Raw genomic sequence first — 15301 nt, forward strand, 5'->3', positions numbered from 1 at the left:
CAATAAAAACTTAACTCATTATCACAACAATTATATGATTATGAAAATACCCATTAAAGAACACAAACACACAGCAAGAAACAGTGACAAACAGAGATATAGTCAGCACTAATTGGCAATCAACAGAAAGAGAAAGAACTCAATTCTGCTCACCAGTGGATCTGTTATGTATTTAAGATGTCATCTGTCTGTGTGTCTTTACTGCAGCATGAGCAGATGTCAGTTCAGTTGTTTGATGACATTGTGAAGAGTTTGAAGGCTGAGAATGAGAACGTGTTGAAAGAGAACGGCCTGGACAATGGAGACGTCACCTTCATTAAAGAGTTAATCGAAGGGGCAAAAGCTTCAGGTGATGAGGTACATACTGATACTCCAGCTGTGTTAATACAACTGAATGACTTGCTGCCCTTGTGGAAAATGTTGAAGTGAAACAGATATTGCTGTTCTTTTCAGTGGACATACAAGGGCAGAGATAAAGACAAATGCTTCCTCTATGAGATTGTGGCAAACAAACAGAACGGCATTGATGTGGACAAATGGGATTATTTCGCACGGTAAGGAAAAATCGGATTAGTAGATATACTGTGCTTCTGTCATTTATGATTCAGCTTAATTGTGTTTAATCACCTATATATAATAAATTTATCTTTTACTGCATAGAGACTGTCATCACCTCGGCATACAAAACAGCTTCGACCATCAGCGTCTGATGAAATCTGCTCGAGTGTGTAACGTGAATGAATGGAATCACATCTGCTTCAGAGACAAGGTTCGTGATTCAATTATTTACAAGAAGCACTTCCAGAGCGTGCTGATTTAATTCAACATTTACCTAAACAACTAATTTAGGTCCAGGTGTTCAAAAGTTTAATCTGGATCAGAATGATCTGATACACTGCAAAAAAAACCTTTAAAAAAACAGTTATTTTCTGGCAGCAGGGGCACCAGAAAAAGTCTAGTAAAAAGCAGAAAAATACTGTCAGGAAAAAAACATAGCTAAACTGTAAAAGAAACAGTAATTTCTTAACCTAAACTTACAGTTTATTACTTTTATTCTACACAAAACGGTTATTTTCTGCTAAGAAAGAAACCAAGTTGATCAAGTGTTCAGCCTCATAAACTCTAATAAATCAATATTATTATTTCTGTCCAATATTTTACCAGCAAAACTTTATTGCAGTAGAGCAGACCTTCTGAACTTGAAATCCATTATTGGGGGGAGTGTTTTTCCACACACAGGCATCAAGAATCAGCATGTGAATCTCAACAATGGTGACATGCTTCATGCCGCAATGCATGCTGGGAGCCATCGGTGTATTAAAATGAGTGCCCCCAGCATGCATTGTGGCATGAAGCATGTCACCATTGTTGAGATTCATATGCTGATTCTAGATGTCTGTCTGTGTCTAAAAAAAAAAAAAATCCCACAATGTATTTAAAAATCAAAATTCATATTGGCTGATCTGCTGCAAAAAAAAAAAAAAAAAAAAAAAAGCTTTGGTGGTAAATATAATGTACCATTATTTAAAAAAAAACCTTCATTTTAATCATGAATAAAGTGGTCAGCTACTCCCCTTTATAAACCTGTTATCTAGATCACTTGATCATTATTTGCAACAAATTATGTGTTTTGTTACAAACTCATACAATTTGCTCAGACTCAAACTGCCCAACTGAAGGAAACACTCGTCACCAAAATGGTAACCAAACATTTTCAATAAAAAAGTCTACATCTGAAGCTGTTCATACATATACACACAGCAGCATTTGCAACTCGATTCGGAAACCCATAAAATGTACATGAATAATAGATGTGGTTAGGAAATTTAGGGGAGAATTAGTCAAAATTAACAAAATTTTTAAAAAAAATAACAAAATTAGCTTTTTTTTTTTTTTTTTGCAAGACAAAGTTAAAAGATAAGTTGAAAACCTACAGATACTATTATTTAGCCTAAAAAACTCGCTTTAACAAGCACATTATCTTGTTACTGTGTTAAACAAGACAATACACATTAAAAATGTTGAATGGCTGCTGATTTCTACATTAATTTCCTTTTTCCTATTTTTACAGAAAAAAATCTGTAAAAATACAAAATTACATAATCAAACTTATGTAAAAATACAGAAATTTCCTCTTAAAAAACAGAAATTTCATGTAATACCAAAATACAAGCAATTCCTGTAAATTTAATAGTATTATTAGTAAATATAGTATATATATATATATATAAATAAATATATTATATAGTAAATTACAGCAAATATCTGTAAAACAACAGGTATTTCACTGTATAATGAAAAAACAGGAAAATCCTGTAAAAAAATACTGACCATGACCTGTAAAATTACTTTTTTTTTTACAGTGTAGAATAGATAATGTGATTCAAAATTAATTAATACAGTAATTGGCATGTCACTAATGCATTCAATCAGCAATAGGGGCAGGAACCAAAGCACAAAAGCAAAAACACTGAAAAGTGAAGACATGACTAACTAAGAGACAAACAGGATGAAAAAAAGCCACAATTATGTTACAGTTTGATGCTTTAGGTTGTATTTTTAACAGGAGGCAGACAATGTCTATGACATGTTTCGAACCCGATACACACTCCATCGCCAGGCCTACCAGCACAAGATCGGGAATATCATTGACATCAAGTGAGTTTCTCTGTCATTAGGAGGATGTGGATATAAAACACACAAACAAACAGCAGTGAAGGTGACAGTGTTGTATATCCTCATTGTTATTGTTCAAACAAGACATTATATCTTTAGTAAACCAATTCAATTAATAAATATGGCAAAGTTGCTGGTAGTTATTATCATTAAACAGATAATGTGATCTTCATTTCCACTTGTGTCATTATGTTACTGCTCATTTGCTTAAATTCAAACTATACAACTTTGTTGCATCATCAGTGTTCGGTTGGTAATGTCCACTCATATCTTGAATTCTAACTGTAAATGAATGACTGCAGTTTGCTTTGTATCTGAAAATAACTCCTCCATTTACGTTCAATATAAGGTATTAGGCTAACTGCATTCTTTACTCACACCTGTTTGAAATATTGATTTATGTATTTTATTGTTTACTAGGTTTACAGAGGCCCTCATACTAGCTGATCGTGACCTTCATAAAGACAAACCTAAAGATATGTTCACAATTTCTGCAGCCATAAAGTCGGTCAAAGACTACATTAAGCTCACAGGTTAGATGAAAGTTAACACTTTTCTCAGAATTATCCATTTAAATAATAGACTGTCTATTCACAATAAGTGCAAATAACATGCCTTGTTGGTAAGTGCTAGTCGCACTAGCAATGCCTGGCTGTGCCAAACAAGATAAAAAATAAAAAACACCCATAATTCAACATCCTCAGAAGCGCAGTCAGTAAAGTGTATGGCTAATGTATCATTGTTTTATCACGATCAACATGGTTTCAAATCCGACTTTTGCAGAGCTTGCTCTTCTCTCTTTTCTCATCACAAATCATTTTGGAAAGAAAGAAATGTTCTAAATCTTTTAGTGTTCCTTTAAGGCTGCATCCATTTAATAATTTAAATAAAAAGATTAATTCACACTCTGTTATCGCATCCTGTTAATCTACAACAATACTGAGGTGCAAATATATGTATCGGTTTAAAATAAATTATAAATTACATGTAATTACTATTTATATAGCAAATAACTGCTTTTATATGGTGTAAATAGAATATATATCACTATTTTCACTTAGTAAATAGAAACTACAGCTATTTGCAAATAAATATCATCAATCCATCACTGATTGTAAATATAATCTAGTTGCTATTAACACAGTGCAAATAGCCACGGCTTTTAAATAATATATCTACTGTTTAATATTTTCTCTGCATATAATCTGAGGAGATAATCTTGCATATAATCTGTCCATACAGTTATCAGAAAGAATAGTTTAGTTAGAATAATTATCTCATCCCTCCATCAGATGATATCATTGATCAGATCTCGTCCTCAGAGCACTTCAGAGCCCTCCCTTTGAGCCTTTACAGTCTGTAGACCTAAAAATTCTGTCGATGAAGACGGTGCTCCTGGCATTGGCTTCCATTAAGTGGGTAGGGGACCTGCATGCACTTTCGGTCAGCGAATCGTGCCTAGAATTCGGGCCCTGTAACTCTCATGTTGTCCTGAAACCCCGGCCTGGATACGTGCCCAAGGTTCCTACCACTCCCTTCTGGGACCAGGTAGTGAACCTGCAAGCGCTGCCCTAGTTTTGTTATGTCCGGTTCACGCTCTTCGCGCTTATGTAGAGCGGACTCAAAGCTTTCGGACCTCAGAGTAACTCTTCGTCAAACAAAACACGCACAGGTGTTTGCGAAGAACTGGAATGAAAGCAGAATAGGGGTCTTTCTAAAGCACAAGCAGTGCTATCACGCATATGCAGTTAAAAACTCTAAATCAATTCTCAATTTCTCGGAATTGATCCAGAATCGATGGAGAGAGACTCATGATGCATTGCTTTTTTCTTGCATTCCTAGTTAAAACAACAAACAATGAATCCCTTAATTTACTTTAAAGTCTTTTATTTGGTGACCAATAAACTGTATGCACTGGAAGTTCAGGTTAATGATTGTAACATTTTTCAAATGTACTATTCACTTTTAGTTTTTATGTGGAGAAATAAGAAACATTTTAAAATAAATATTTACTGATTGTTGTCTTTATGTCTGTCTATTTCCACTGCTTTTAGAAATTGTTTATGTATTTTTTTGAGGGTCTGAACTCTGCCTGGAATCATAATGAGGAAAAAATGTAAACATTTTTTATTTATTTTATTTTTTATCTTTAGGTCATGGCCCTCTCTCTCATGTTTTTGATTGTCTGTATATCCGTAAAGCCAAAGAAGAGAAGAAAAATAGAGGTAAGTGCAAGTGTGTGTAAATTTGTGCCATTGGTATGTTTGAACATGCACAACTCAAGCTGTTGTAAGTGTACACCGTTAAAATAAAGCAAAATGCTGGTTAGTCTCCTGGACTGAAGCACAGGCTCTGCTCTTCAGCACAATGGTTATTTACAAAACACGGACCACAGAACATTAACCACTAGCAAATCTCCCTCATCTTCAATAATAAATTTTAAAAAAATGCACAAATAATCACAAGCTAATGAATGCCTCATGAAGAACTAAACCATTTATTAATGTTTACTGCATTTGCAACTAATGAACATTCTAAATGATTAATAGATTAAGAAATCAATAAATTGTTATTAGTTAAATGTGCACAGTAAATTCCCCAGTGTTGAATTAACACCGGTCGGTGTTCATATGGGAACAGGTTCTTAAAGTAACACTGAAGCAGTGTTAGAGTTAGATAGATGCTTAAGTGATTTATTGAGTGTTGATTGTTTGATTATTGATGACACCCGATGAGAATGATCAGAATCACAAAAATAAACATTGATCACCATATTGGTGACCAAACACTTTCAATAAATCACCAACACCTAAACCTCTGTTAATTCTCATTAAGAGCTTCTGTAGACGTCTGACAGAAATAAAGTCAGTCTGGTTAGTAATGTGTGAAGCTGGTAATGCTGTTTGTGGAGTTGTTTAATCCTCTGATGAGATCTTCAGAGATTTAATGTCTTCTTTTATCTTCAGTTGATTTCATCTAAAGCTGTGGCTGAAGTCAGTTGTAGTTCTTGTGTTTCTTTGTCCTTCTTATTCTTTTGAATTTAATGGAACAAACACAAAATGGTGTTTTTACTCACCTTCAAAAAGTGATAATTTTAACATGCTATACAAAAAGTATTTTGAGTATTGTTTTTATATATATATATATTTTTTGTATTTTGAAAATGTTTATATTTTGAGCTAAAACTTTACGCGCACACACACACATAGGGATGTCCCGATCCGATCGCGTGATTTCAGACTCGATTGGAATCGGACATAACATCCCGATCAGGACTCGGATATTCTGGGGTGAGGTGACCAGGGGTGCCGTGTAAAAGGTGCCGGGATGCACTTGCACCGCGGTTCATCTCACATCTGATGACGCATCAATAATATGGGTTGTAACTTGAAAATAATGCGTTATGTATGTTTCTGCAGATGGATACACGCGCTGGCTCCTCAGTACAACAGTGCTAATAAAAGAAAAACGTGGGCAAAACGGTCTATATGTGTAAACTTTGTTCAATTCATGCGAGTGCTGCATGTTCAAATATGACCAGTCATTTTCACCGTCATCTCCTGGGTATATTCGCCAGAAGAATCGAATGAGAGCGCGCCCTGATCTGTCTCTGTGCATCATCCGAAAGCGTGCACTCGTCTCACAGCGCGCAAATATTGAGTTCTCTTTCAAGTCTTGTGCTTAAATGGGCCAACTCACACAAGAAGTATGTCAGCATGTCCATCTTGATGAGTATCCAAGCAGACATAGCCTGAATATGCCTTAAGAGGACTTTATACAGCCGAGAAAGACGACGCAGAGCCTCTCCATTAGGTCTTAAAGGGGCAGTAACCTTTACTGCTGTCTGTTTAATGTCAAACAAAAGATAAGGAATCACTCTCTTACTGCACTGCTCTTGATTAAATAGCTTTTGTAATGATTAGTCTTTAATTTAAACAGTTAAATATGCAGCTATTTTACATTTGATTAGCCTACTTTATTCAATTTCTCTACCTAAAACTAATGTTAGACCTATAAAAACCTGAAAAGCATTGTTACTTACACTTCAATCAAATCACACAATTTTTTCCCCAAAGTTAGTTTGTCATTGTAGGCAGTTATCATCACGATGATTTCATTTCAAGTGTTCGTTTGTTAAATAAGTTTAGTTTAGTTAGTTATCTGATGCTATAAAAACGGCTGTGTGATGTCATGATTGACAGCTGAGATCGACGGCTTCTCTGAGTGAAGTTGTCACTGAGGCACTAACAGACTTTTTGCGGGATTTTGGGAGCAGATAATTTAATTTAATTTAATTTCCATAACTGTTTATTTCACACCAACATAATTAATTGTTCTGCATCTTTGAGAGTATGGGTGTGCTTTTGATATCGCCATTGTACTTCCTGCTCTGCGCAACTCCCGTCCCGGACTTTTTTATATTTACTGTTGCACTAAAATCCAAAAGTGAAGAATTTGTTTTTATTACTTGATTATTCAGGCTACCTCACAGAAGTGCTCTGTTTGTTAGAGTTGTTGAATGTTAAAATAAGGTGAATAAAATAAAAAATAAGGAACATCCTGGTTCGTTTTTTCGCTCTTCTTTATTCTTTTTCAATGTATTATAGAAGTATCGGATCGGGACTCGGTATCGGCAGATACTCAAAATCAAATGACTCGGACTCGAGGGCAAAAAAACCTGATCGGGACATCCCCATCCCCATCCCCAGACACACACACACACACACACACACACACACACACACACACACACACACACACACACACACACACACACACACACACACACACACACACACACACACACACACACACACACACACACACACACACACACACACACACACACACACACACACACACACACACCTAAATCTACCTATCACAGGAAACATTCTGCATTTTTACTTTCTCAAATCTCATTCTGAATGATTTATAAGCCTTTTGAAAAGTGGGGACCGCTTGCTGGTAATCTCAGGCTTTACTATCCTTATGGGGACATTTGGTCCACACAATGTAATATAAACAAGGACACACAGACACACAAGTCGGGACATCAGAGATCATGTTACATTATAAAGGGCATTATACCACCCCTTTAAAATGTTATGAGGAGTTGTTTTATGAATGTTTATTCCAACACCCCTAAACAAGATCTCAACTCTTCATAAATCAATAATCATCTTACAGTGTGGAAATCTCCCTCCACTGTCAATCGCTAAAGTTCATATTTATATAAAAAAAAAGGTATTTGATGCGGAAAAGTGCTTAGCATCACATCAGGGTCTTAGCAGACCAGTACTTTTCCTTGAGACAGAAAGTCGGAGAACTTCAGGTATTTGGAAATCTAAAAAATTCTTGCTGCTCGCCGTTCTCAAGAGAAGCATTTGGACATGGATATTTAAAAAAAAATACAGGACAAATCTATAAATTATAAAACTACTGTAAAATTACAGATATATATTTTTAACAGTGTACATCTGGTTAATGAACCTGGAAAAAGTTTACTAATGTACATACTATGAAATAGTGAAATCTGAAACCTGCTTCTTTTTCTTAGGCTTGCCTGATGACATCGATGGAAATTGGAAGGTGAGTACATTATATCTGTATGTCACAAAGTTAGCTGACTCTTGTTCTAAATAAAACTTGAGAACAAAGTGATGCATTTTACATTCATGACAATACTTCATTAAGTATAGCATGTCTATCATGTAAATATATCGTAATGGTTCCTACAAAAATATCATCATGCCCTGCTATTCCTGTTCAGATTATTATATTCTTCTTTTTCTTCTTCTTCTTCTTATTATTTAAAACATTTTTTTATTTTTTTTTGTAATTCTATATTATATTTTATTAGCAAAACTGGCACCTTCCAAAGTGCAGAATAATTAATCAGAATAATCTTAAAAAGGACAATAATCAATAAAAACTTAACTCATTATCACAACAATTATATGATTATGAAAATACCCATTAAAGAACACAAACACACAGCAAGAAACAGTGACAAACAGAGATATAGTCAGCACTAATTGGCAATCAACAGAAAGAGAAAGAACTCAATTCTGCTCACCAGTGGATCTGTTATGTATTTAAGATGTCATCTGTCTGTGTGTCTTTACTGCAGCATGAGCAGATGTCAGTTCAGTTGTTTGATGACATTGTGAAGAGTTTGAAGGCTGAGAATGAGAACGTGTTGAAAGAGAACGGCCTGGACAATGGAGACGTCACCTTCATTAAAGAGTTAATCGAAGGGGCAAAAGCTTCAGGTGATGAGGTACATACTGATACTCCAGCTGTGTTAATACAACTGAATGACTTGCTGCCCTTGTGGAAAATGTTGAAGTGAAACAGATATTGCTGTTCTTTTCAGTGGACATACAAGGGCAGAGATAAAGACAAATGCTTCCTCTATGAGATTGTGGCAAACAAACAGAACGGCATTGATGTGGACAAATGGGATTATTTCGCACGGTAAGGAAAAATCGGATTAGTAGATATACTGTGCTTCTGTCATTTATGATTCAGCTTAATTGTGTTTAATCACCTATATATAATAAATTTATCTTTTACTGCATAGAGACTGTCATCACCTCGGCATACAAAACAGCTTCGACCATCAGCGTCTGATGAAATCTGCTCGAGTGTGTAACGTGAATGAATGGAATCACATCTGCTTCAGAGACAAGGTTCGTGATTCAATTATTTACAAGAAGCACTTCCAGAGCGTGCTGATTTAATTCAACATTTACCTAAACAACTAATTTAGGTCCAGGTGTTCAAAAGTTTAATCTGGATCAGAATGATCTGATACACTGCAAAAAAAACCTTTAAAAAAACAGTTATTTTCTGGCAGCAGGGGCACCAGAAAAAGTCTAGTAAAAAGCAGAAAAATACTGTCAGGAAAAAAACATAGCTAAACTGTAAAAGAAACAGTAATTTCTTAACCTAAACTTACAGTTTATTACTTTTATTCTACACAAAACGGTTATTTTCTGCTAAGAAAGAAACCAAGTTGATCAAGTGTTCAGCCTCATAAACTCTAATAAATCAATATTATTATTTCTGTCCAATATTTTACCAGCAAAACTTTATTGCAGTAGAGCAGACCTTCTGAACTTGAAATCCATTATTGGGGGGAGTGTTTTTCCACACACAGGCATCAAGAATCAGCATGTGAATCTCAACAATGGTGACATGCTTCATGCCGCAATGCATGCTGGGAGCCATCGGTGTATTAAAATGAGTGCCCCCAGCATGCATTGTGGCATGAAGCATGTCACCATTGTTGAGATTCATATGCTGATTCTAGATGTCTGTCTGTGTCTAAAAAAAAAAAAAATCCCACAATGTATTTAAAAATCAAAATTCATATTGGCTGATCTGCTGCAAAAAAAAAAAAAAAAAAAAAAAAGCTTTGGTGGTAAATATAATGTACCATTATTTAAAAAAAAACCTTCATTTTAATCATGAATAAAGTGGTCAGCTACTCCCCTTTATAAACCTGTTATCTAGATCACTTGATCATTATTTGCAACAAATTATGTGTTTTGTTACAAACTCATACAATTTGCTCAGACTCAAACTGCCCAACTGAAGGAAACACTCGTCACCAAAATGGTAACCAAACATTTTCAATAAAAAAGTCTACATCTGAAGCTGTTCATACATATACACACAGCAGCATTTGCAACTCGATTCGGAAACCCATAAAATGTACATGAATAATAGATGTGGTTAGGAAATTTAGGGGAGAATTAGTCAAAATTAACAAAATTTTTAAAAAAAATAACAAAATTAGCTTTTTTTTTTTTTTTTTGCAAGACAAAGTTAAAAGATAAGTTGAAAACCTACAGATACTATTATTTAGCCTAAAAAACTCGCTTTAACAAGCACATTATCTTGTTACTGTGTTAAACAAGACAATACACATTAAAAATGTTGAATGGCTGCTGATTTCTACATTAATTTCCTTTTTCCTATTTTTACAGAAAAAAATCTGTAAAAATACAAAATTACATAATCAAACTTATGTAAAAATACAGAAATTTCCTCTTAAAAAACAGAAATTTCATGTAATACCAAAATACAAGCAATTCCTGTAAATTTAATAGTATTATTAGTAAATATAGTATATATATATATATATAAATAAATATATTATATAGTAAATTACAGCAAATATCTGTAAAACAACAGGTATTTCACTGTATAATGAAAAAACAGGAAAATCCTGTAAAAAAATACTGACCATGACCTGTAAAATTACTTTTTTTTTTACAGTGTAGAATAGATAATGTGATTCAAAATTAATTAATACAGTAATTGGCATGTCACTAATGCATTCAATCAGCAATAGGGGCAGGAACCAAAGCACAAAAGCAAAAACACTGAAAAGTGAAGACATGACTAACTAAGAGACAAACAGGATGAAAAAAAGCCACAATTATGTTACAGTTTGATGCTTTAGGTTGTATTTTTAACAGGAGGCAGACAATGTCTATGACATGTTTCGAACCCGATACACACTCCATCGCCAGGCCTACCAGCACAAGATCGGGAATATCATTGACATCAAGTGAGTTTCTCTGTCATTAGGAGGATGTGGATATAAAACACACAAACAAACAGCAGTGAAGGTGACAGTGTTGTATATCCTCATTGTTATTGTTCAAACAAGACATTATATCTTTAGTAAACCAATTCAATTAATAAATATGGCAAAGTTGCTGGTAGTTATTATCATTAAACAGATAATGTGATCTTCATTTCCACTTGTGTCATTATGTTACTGCTCATTTGCTTAAATTCAAACTATACAACTTTGTTGCATCATCAGTGTTCGGTTGGTAATGTCCACTCATATCTTGAATTCTAACTGTAAATGAATGACTGCAGTTTGCTTTGTATCTGAAAATAACTCCTCCATTTACGTTCAATATAAGGTATTAGGCTAACTGCATTCTTTACTCACACCTGTTTGAAATATTGATTTATGTATTTTATTGTTTACTAGGTTTACAGAGGCCCTCATACTAGCTGATCGTGACCTTCATAAAGACAAACCTAAAGATATGTTCACAATTTCTGCAGCCATAAAGTCGGTCAAAGACTACATTAAGCTCACAGGTTAGATGAAAGTTAACACTTTTCTCAGAATTATCCATTTAAATAATAGACTGTCTATTCACAATAAGTGCAAATAACATGCCTTGTTGGTAAGTGCTAGTCGCACTAGCAATGCCTGGCTGTGCCAAACAAGATAAAAAATAAAAAACACCCATAATTCAACATCCTCAGAAGCGCAGTCAGTAAAGTGTATGGCTAATGTATCATTGTTTTATCACGATCAACATGGTTTCAAATCCGACTTTTGCAGAGCTTGCTCTTCTCTCTTTTCTCATCACAAATCATTTTGGAAAGAAAGAAATGTTCTAAATCTTTTAGTGTTCCTTTAAGGCTGCATCCATTTAATAATTTAAATAAAAAGATTAATTCACACTCTGTTATCGCATCCTGTTAATCTACAACAATACTGAGGTGCAAATATATGTATCGGTTTAAAATAAATTATAAATTACATGTAATTACTATTTATATAGCAAATAACTGCTTTTATATGGTGTAAATAGAATATATATCACTATTTTCACTTAGTAAATAGAAACTACAGCTATTTGCAAATAAATATCATCAATCCATCACTGATTGTAAATATAATCTAGTTGCTATTAACACAGTGCAAATAGCCACGGCTTTTAAATAATATATCTACTGTTTAATATTTTCTCTGCATATAATCTGAGGAGATAATCTTGCATATAATCTGTCCATACAGTTATCAGAAAGAATAGTTTAGTTAGAATAATTATCTCATCCCTCCATCAGATGATATCATTGATCAGATCTCGTCCTCAACTGCTGACAAGCTAAAGAAATCCAGAGCCATCCTGAACGAGATTTCAGAAAGAAAACTGCCAAAGTTTGTGGGAGAAGCTCGATTAATGGAAGAAAACAAATTCAAGGTAGGCTAGACCGGGGTGAATATTGTTATACTTTCACTTATGGCATATTCTTCATAAACAGTATTTGCATCTGACTTTTTCGGGTCTATAAGAAAATTACCTGTAAGTAATTATCATGTTTTTTTTTTGTTTTTTTTTTGACTTGGCAGATAAGTCCTGACCAAAGATACAGCATAACAGTAAGTTCTTACAGTAAAGTAGGTATAGAAAATAACATGATTTTAATATTATCTGAGTATAATAAGATTCAGCGCATTCACTTCGTACTGGATCAAAGCGGTCACATGAAAACCCTCCTGGGCCGAGATTTAGGGCTACCCAGTCCTCACACTCTTCATTTTGTGAACTTGTTCTGCAATTGAGTGACAATGTGGGACTAATTACTGATCAACCCTAACTCTTTCAAATCAGAAAATTGAGGACAAGCTGAACAAAACATGGAGGGTTGCAGTAACGCAGTATACACCGGTTTCTCTACATGCTGATCATTTCTCAGTTCATGTAAGTTATATACCAATTACTTCACACCTGCCCCTGTGTGCTCATAAATTAACTGATTTATCTCCTTTCTACAAAGGTGGTCGATCTGGATCATGGCATAAAGGGCAAACAACCCTTTAAAAACATTTATTTCTACAGTAAAAGGGACAACACCAGAGCCTACAATATTGAGAAGTATCAGGTACTTTTACGATAATTATTCAGATCTAATCTGCTTTTAAATGATTTGATCATAAATTTTAAATCACAAACCAGATTAGCTCACAGAGATTTTGAATGAACTTCTGCTTTTTGGTCCGGGCATCACGTTCCTTAGTTTTTTTATTTAATAAACATTTTTCAATTTATTATTTTTAGAACTTAAGGGGGGGGGGGGGGGGGGACACTCAGTTTCAGTCAATCTCATGTCAATCTTGAGGACCTATAGAGTAGTATTGCATCCTTCATATCTCCGAAAAGGGAGTTTTATAGACCCCTTCACGGGTGACGTCACAGGAAAATTCATAGATCACACTGCCCATGTCGGGGTCAGAAAGTTCATTCCATCCCATTGAATTGTATGTTAAACAGAATTTCTCGTCAAGAAAAAAAAAAGCCTACTTGCATCATGAACTGTGAAAAACAAAAAAAAAAACAAAAAAAAAAACAAAGCACCAGTTGTGGAGTCAAGTTTTTCAGGATTTCCACAGGATCTCATCCGTTAAAGAAGATCGACGACATATGTGGCTGCAAGCTATAACGGGCTGGGGTGTGTTAATGTCACGCAGGTGGTGGAGTAATAACCGCTTTTAATGAATTAGCTTGAGATTGAATTCATGCTAGATTTTTTTTGCTATAAATTATAGACATGGCATCTGAGGACTAAGTCTCTTTTTTTCTCCGTTATTTTGCTTTCTTCTCAGATTTGTTTAAGCACGTTAATGTACGCACATGCGCTCTTCAAAAAAAATGCCGCATCGATAAACTAAAAGACATTTGTATGTGTGGCGGGGCGGTAATTGGTAAAGAATCACACTAGTGTACCACTAGAACAAAGCAGACTACGCCAACATGTTCCAATGAACGGGGAAATTTAGACCCAAATATAAAGCACACAGGTTGGGTTCCACTAAACACAAGAGACGGGGGGTATAAATACAAAACACTTATTTTGTAATAGTTAAAAAGGTAGAAAAACAGCTGACCAGACAGAAATGAAATCAAGAGAATCAAACTTTTCAGGCTGAGGCTTACCAGTAGGGCGGCTAGCTGCACATTGAGTATCTTAGGGCACCCCACTGGCCCAGGTATGCTCCACACAAAACACTCACACCACACACACACACACACACACTAAGTGAGGGAAATGCAATGGTCACAGCAAAAACACTCGGTGAGAGAAACACCACCACCACAGGGTCAAACAGCTAGCTTCCCTCACTGGAGGCCTACAGCTCCTGAAATAAACAAAAGAAACAACAAGTAATCAACACAGAATTTCACAATTTGCATTGGATCAAGTTCAAACCATAGATGATGAATATGGACAAGTCGCTGGCCACAATGGTTCAAACGACGGTAGAACCAGTTCGGTTTGAACCAAAAGCTTGTGAACCTATCGCAATGACAAATCTTGAGAAAAGAAGAGCAAAATGAAAATATAAACCAAAGCAAAAACAAGAGTTCAAATCAAGTCACAAATTAATCAAGAAGAGAATATTAGAGATTAACGAATACTCAAATCAGTACATTTAAACTGAAAAACACTAAATTAAACCTCCCAGGGTCCAGATATTATATGTCCTTCCAAGGCGTCCCTAGGAAGAACACAGACCAAGAGGAAAACAAAACAACATGCTGCAGGCGGCGATTACCAGTGGCGCTAATGTGCTCTATTAACGGCACGTCGCCCGTTAAGTGACGGCTCAAACCAGCCACCGTTCCCTTAAGCCACCAGCATCAGCGCGAAGCAACAAAAAGACAGGAATCAAATGTCAGTGGTCACAAAATATTAAAAATATAGCAGCAGAACAAGCAGTGCAATGTTGTATAAGGAGTAACTTATTTGCCCTGCAGTCCACAGTGACGAGATGCTCGTGAGAAATTGCCCCCAC

At 35.1% G+C, this 15301-nt stretch overlaps 2 protein-coding genes across 2 annotated transcripts; both read left to right on the forward strand.

Annotated features, from left to right (window-relative positions):
* The first annotated feature begins 177 nt into the window (after positions 1-177).
* LOC137073713 (deoxynucleoside triphosphate triphosphohydrolase SAMHD1-like) lies at positions 178-3214 on the forward strand. The gene is made up of 5 exons (XM_067442416.1): positions 178-357; positions 454-554; positions 661-769; positions 2567-2658; positions 3097-3214. The coding sequence occupies exons 1-5, from the start codon at positions 178-180 to the stop codon at positions 3212-3214; spliced, it is 600 nt and encodes a 199-aa protein (XP_067298517.1).
* Positions 3215-4056: 842 nt separating this feature from the next.
* LOC137073714 (deoxynucleoside triphosphate triphosphohydrolase SAMHD1-like) lies at positions 4057-12716 on the forward strand. Its single transcript, XM_067442417.1, has 7 exons — positions 4057-4224; positions 8810-8959; positions 9056-9156; positions 9263-9371; positions 11169-11260; positions 11699-11811; positions 12571-12716. Exons 1-7 carry the CDS (start codon positions 4057-4059, stop codon positions 12714-12716), a joined length of 879 nt encoding a protein of 292 aa, XP_067298518.1.
* Positions 12717-15301: the final 2585 nt, after the last annotated feature.

The sequence above is a fragment of the Pseudorasbora parva genome, chromosome 4 (assembly GCF_024679245.1).
Source record: "Pseudorasbora parva isolate DD20220531a chromosome 4, ASM2467924v1, whole genome shotgun sequence".
In the NCBI taxonomy this organism is placed as follows: Eukaryota; Metazoa; Chordata; class Actinopteri; order Cypriniformes; family Gobionidae; genus Pseudorasbora; species Pseudorasbora parva.

Bases quoted from the DNA above. Each gene is read 5' to 3' on its own strand.
- LOC137073713 (XM_067442416.1), top strand. From the start codon at position 178: ATGTCATCTGTCTGTGTGTCTTTACTGCAGCATGAGCAGATGTCAGTT. The intron at 770-2,566 runs GTTCGTGATTCA...TATTTTTAACAG, and splicing joins ACATCTGCTTCAGAGACAAG to GAGGCAGACAATGTCTATGA. The intron at 2,659-3,096 runs GTGAGTTTCTCT...ATTGTTTACTAG, and splicing joins GGGAATATCATTGACATCAA to GTTTACAGAGGCCCTCATAC.
- LOC137073714 (XM_067442417.1), top strand. From the start codon at position 4,057: ATGAAGACGGTGCTCCTGGCATTGGCTTCCATTAAGTGGGTAGGGGAC. The intron at 4,225-8,809 runs GTAGTGAACCTG...TCTTTACTGCAG, and splicing joins CCACTCCCTTCTGGGACCAG to CATGAGCAGATGTCAGTTCA. The intron at 9,157-9,262 runs GTAAGGAAAAAT...TTTACTGCATAG, and splicing joins AAATGGGATTATTTCGCACG to AGACTGTCATCACCTCGGCA.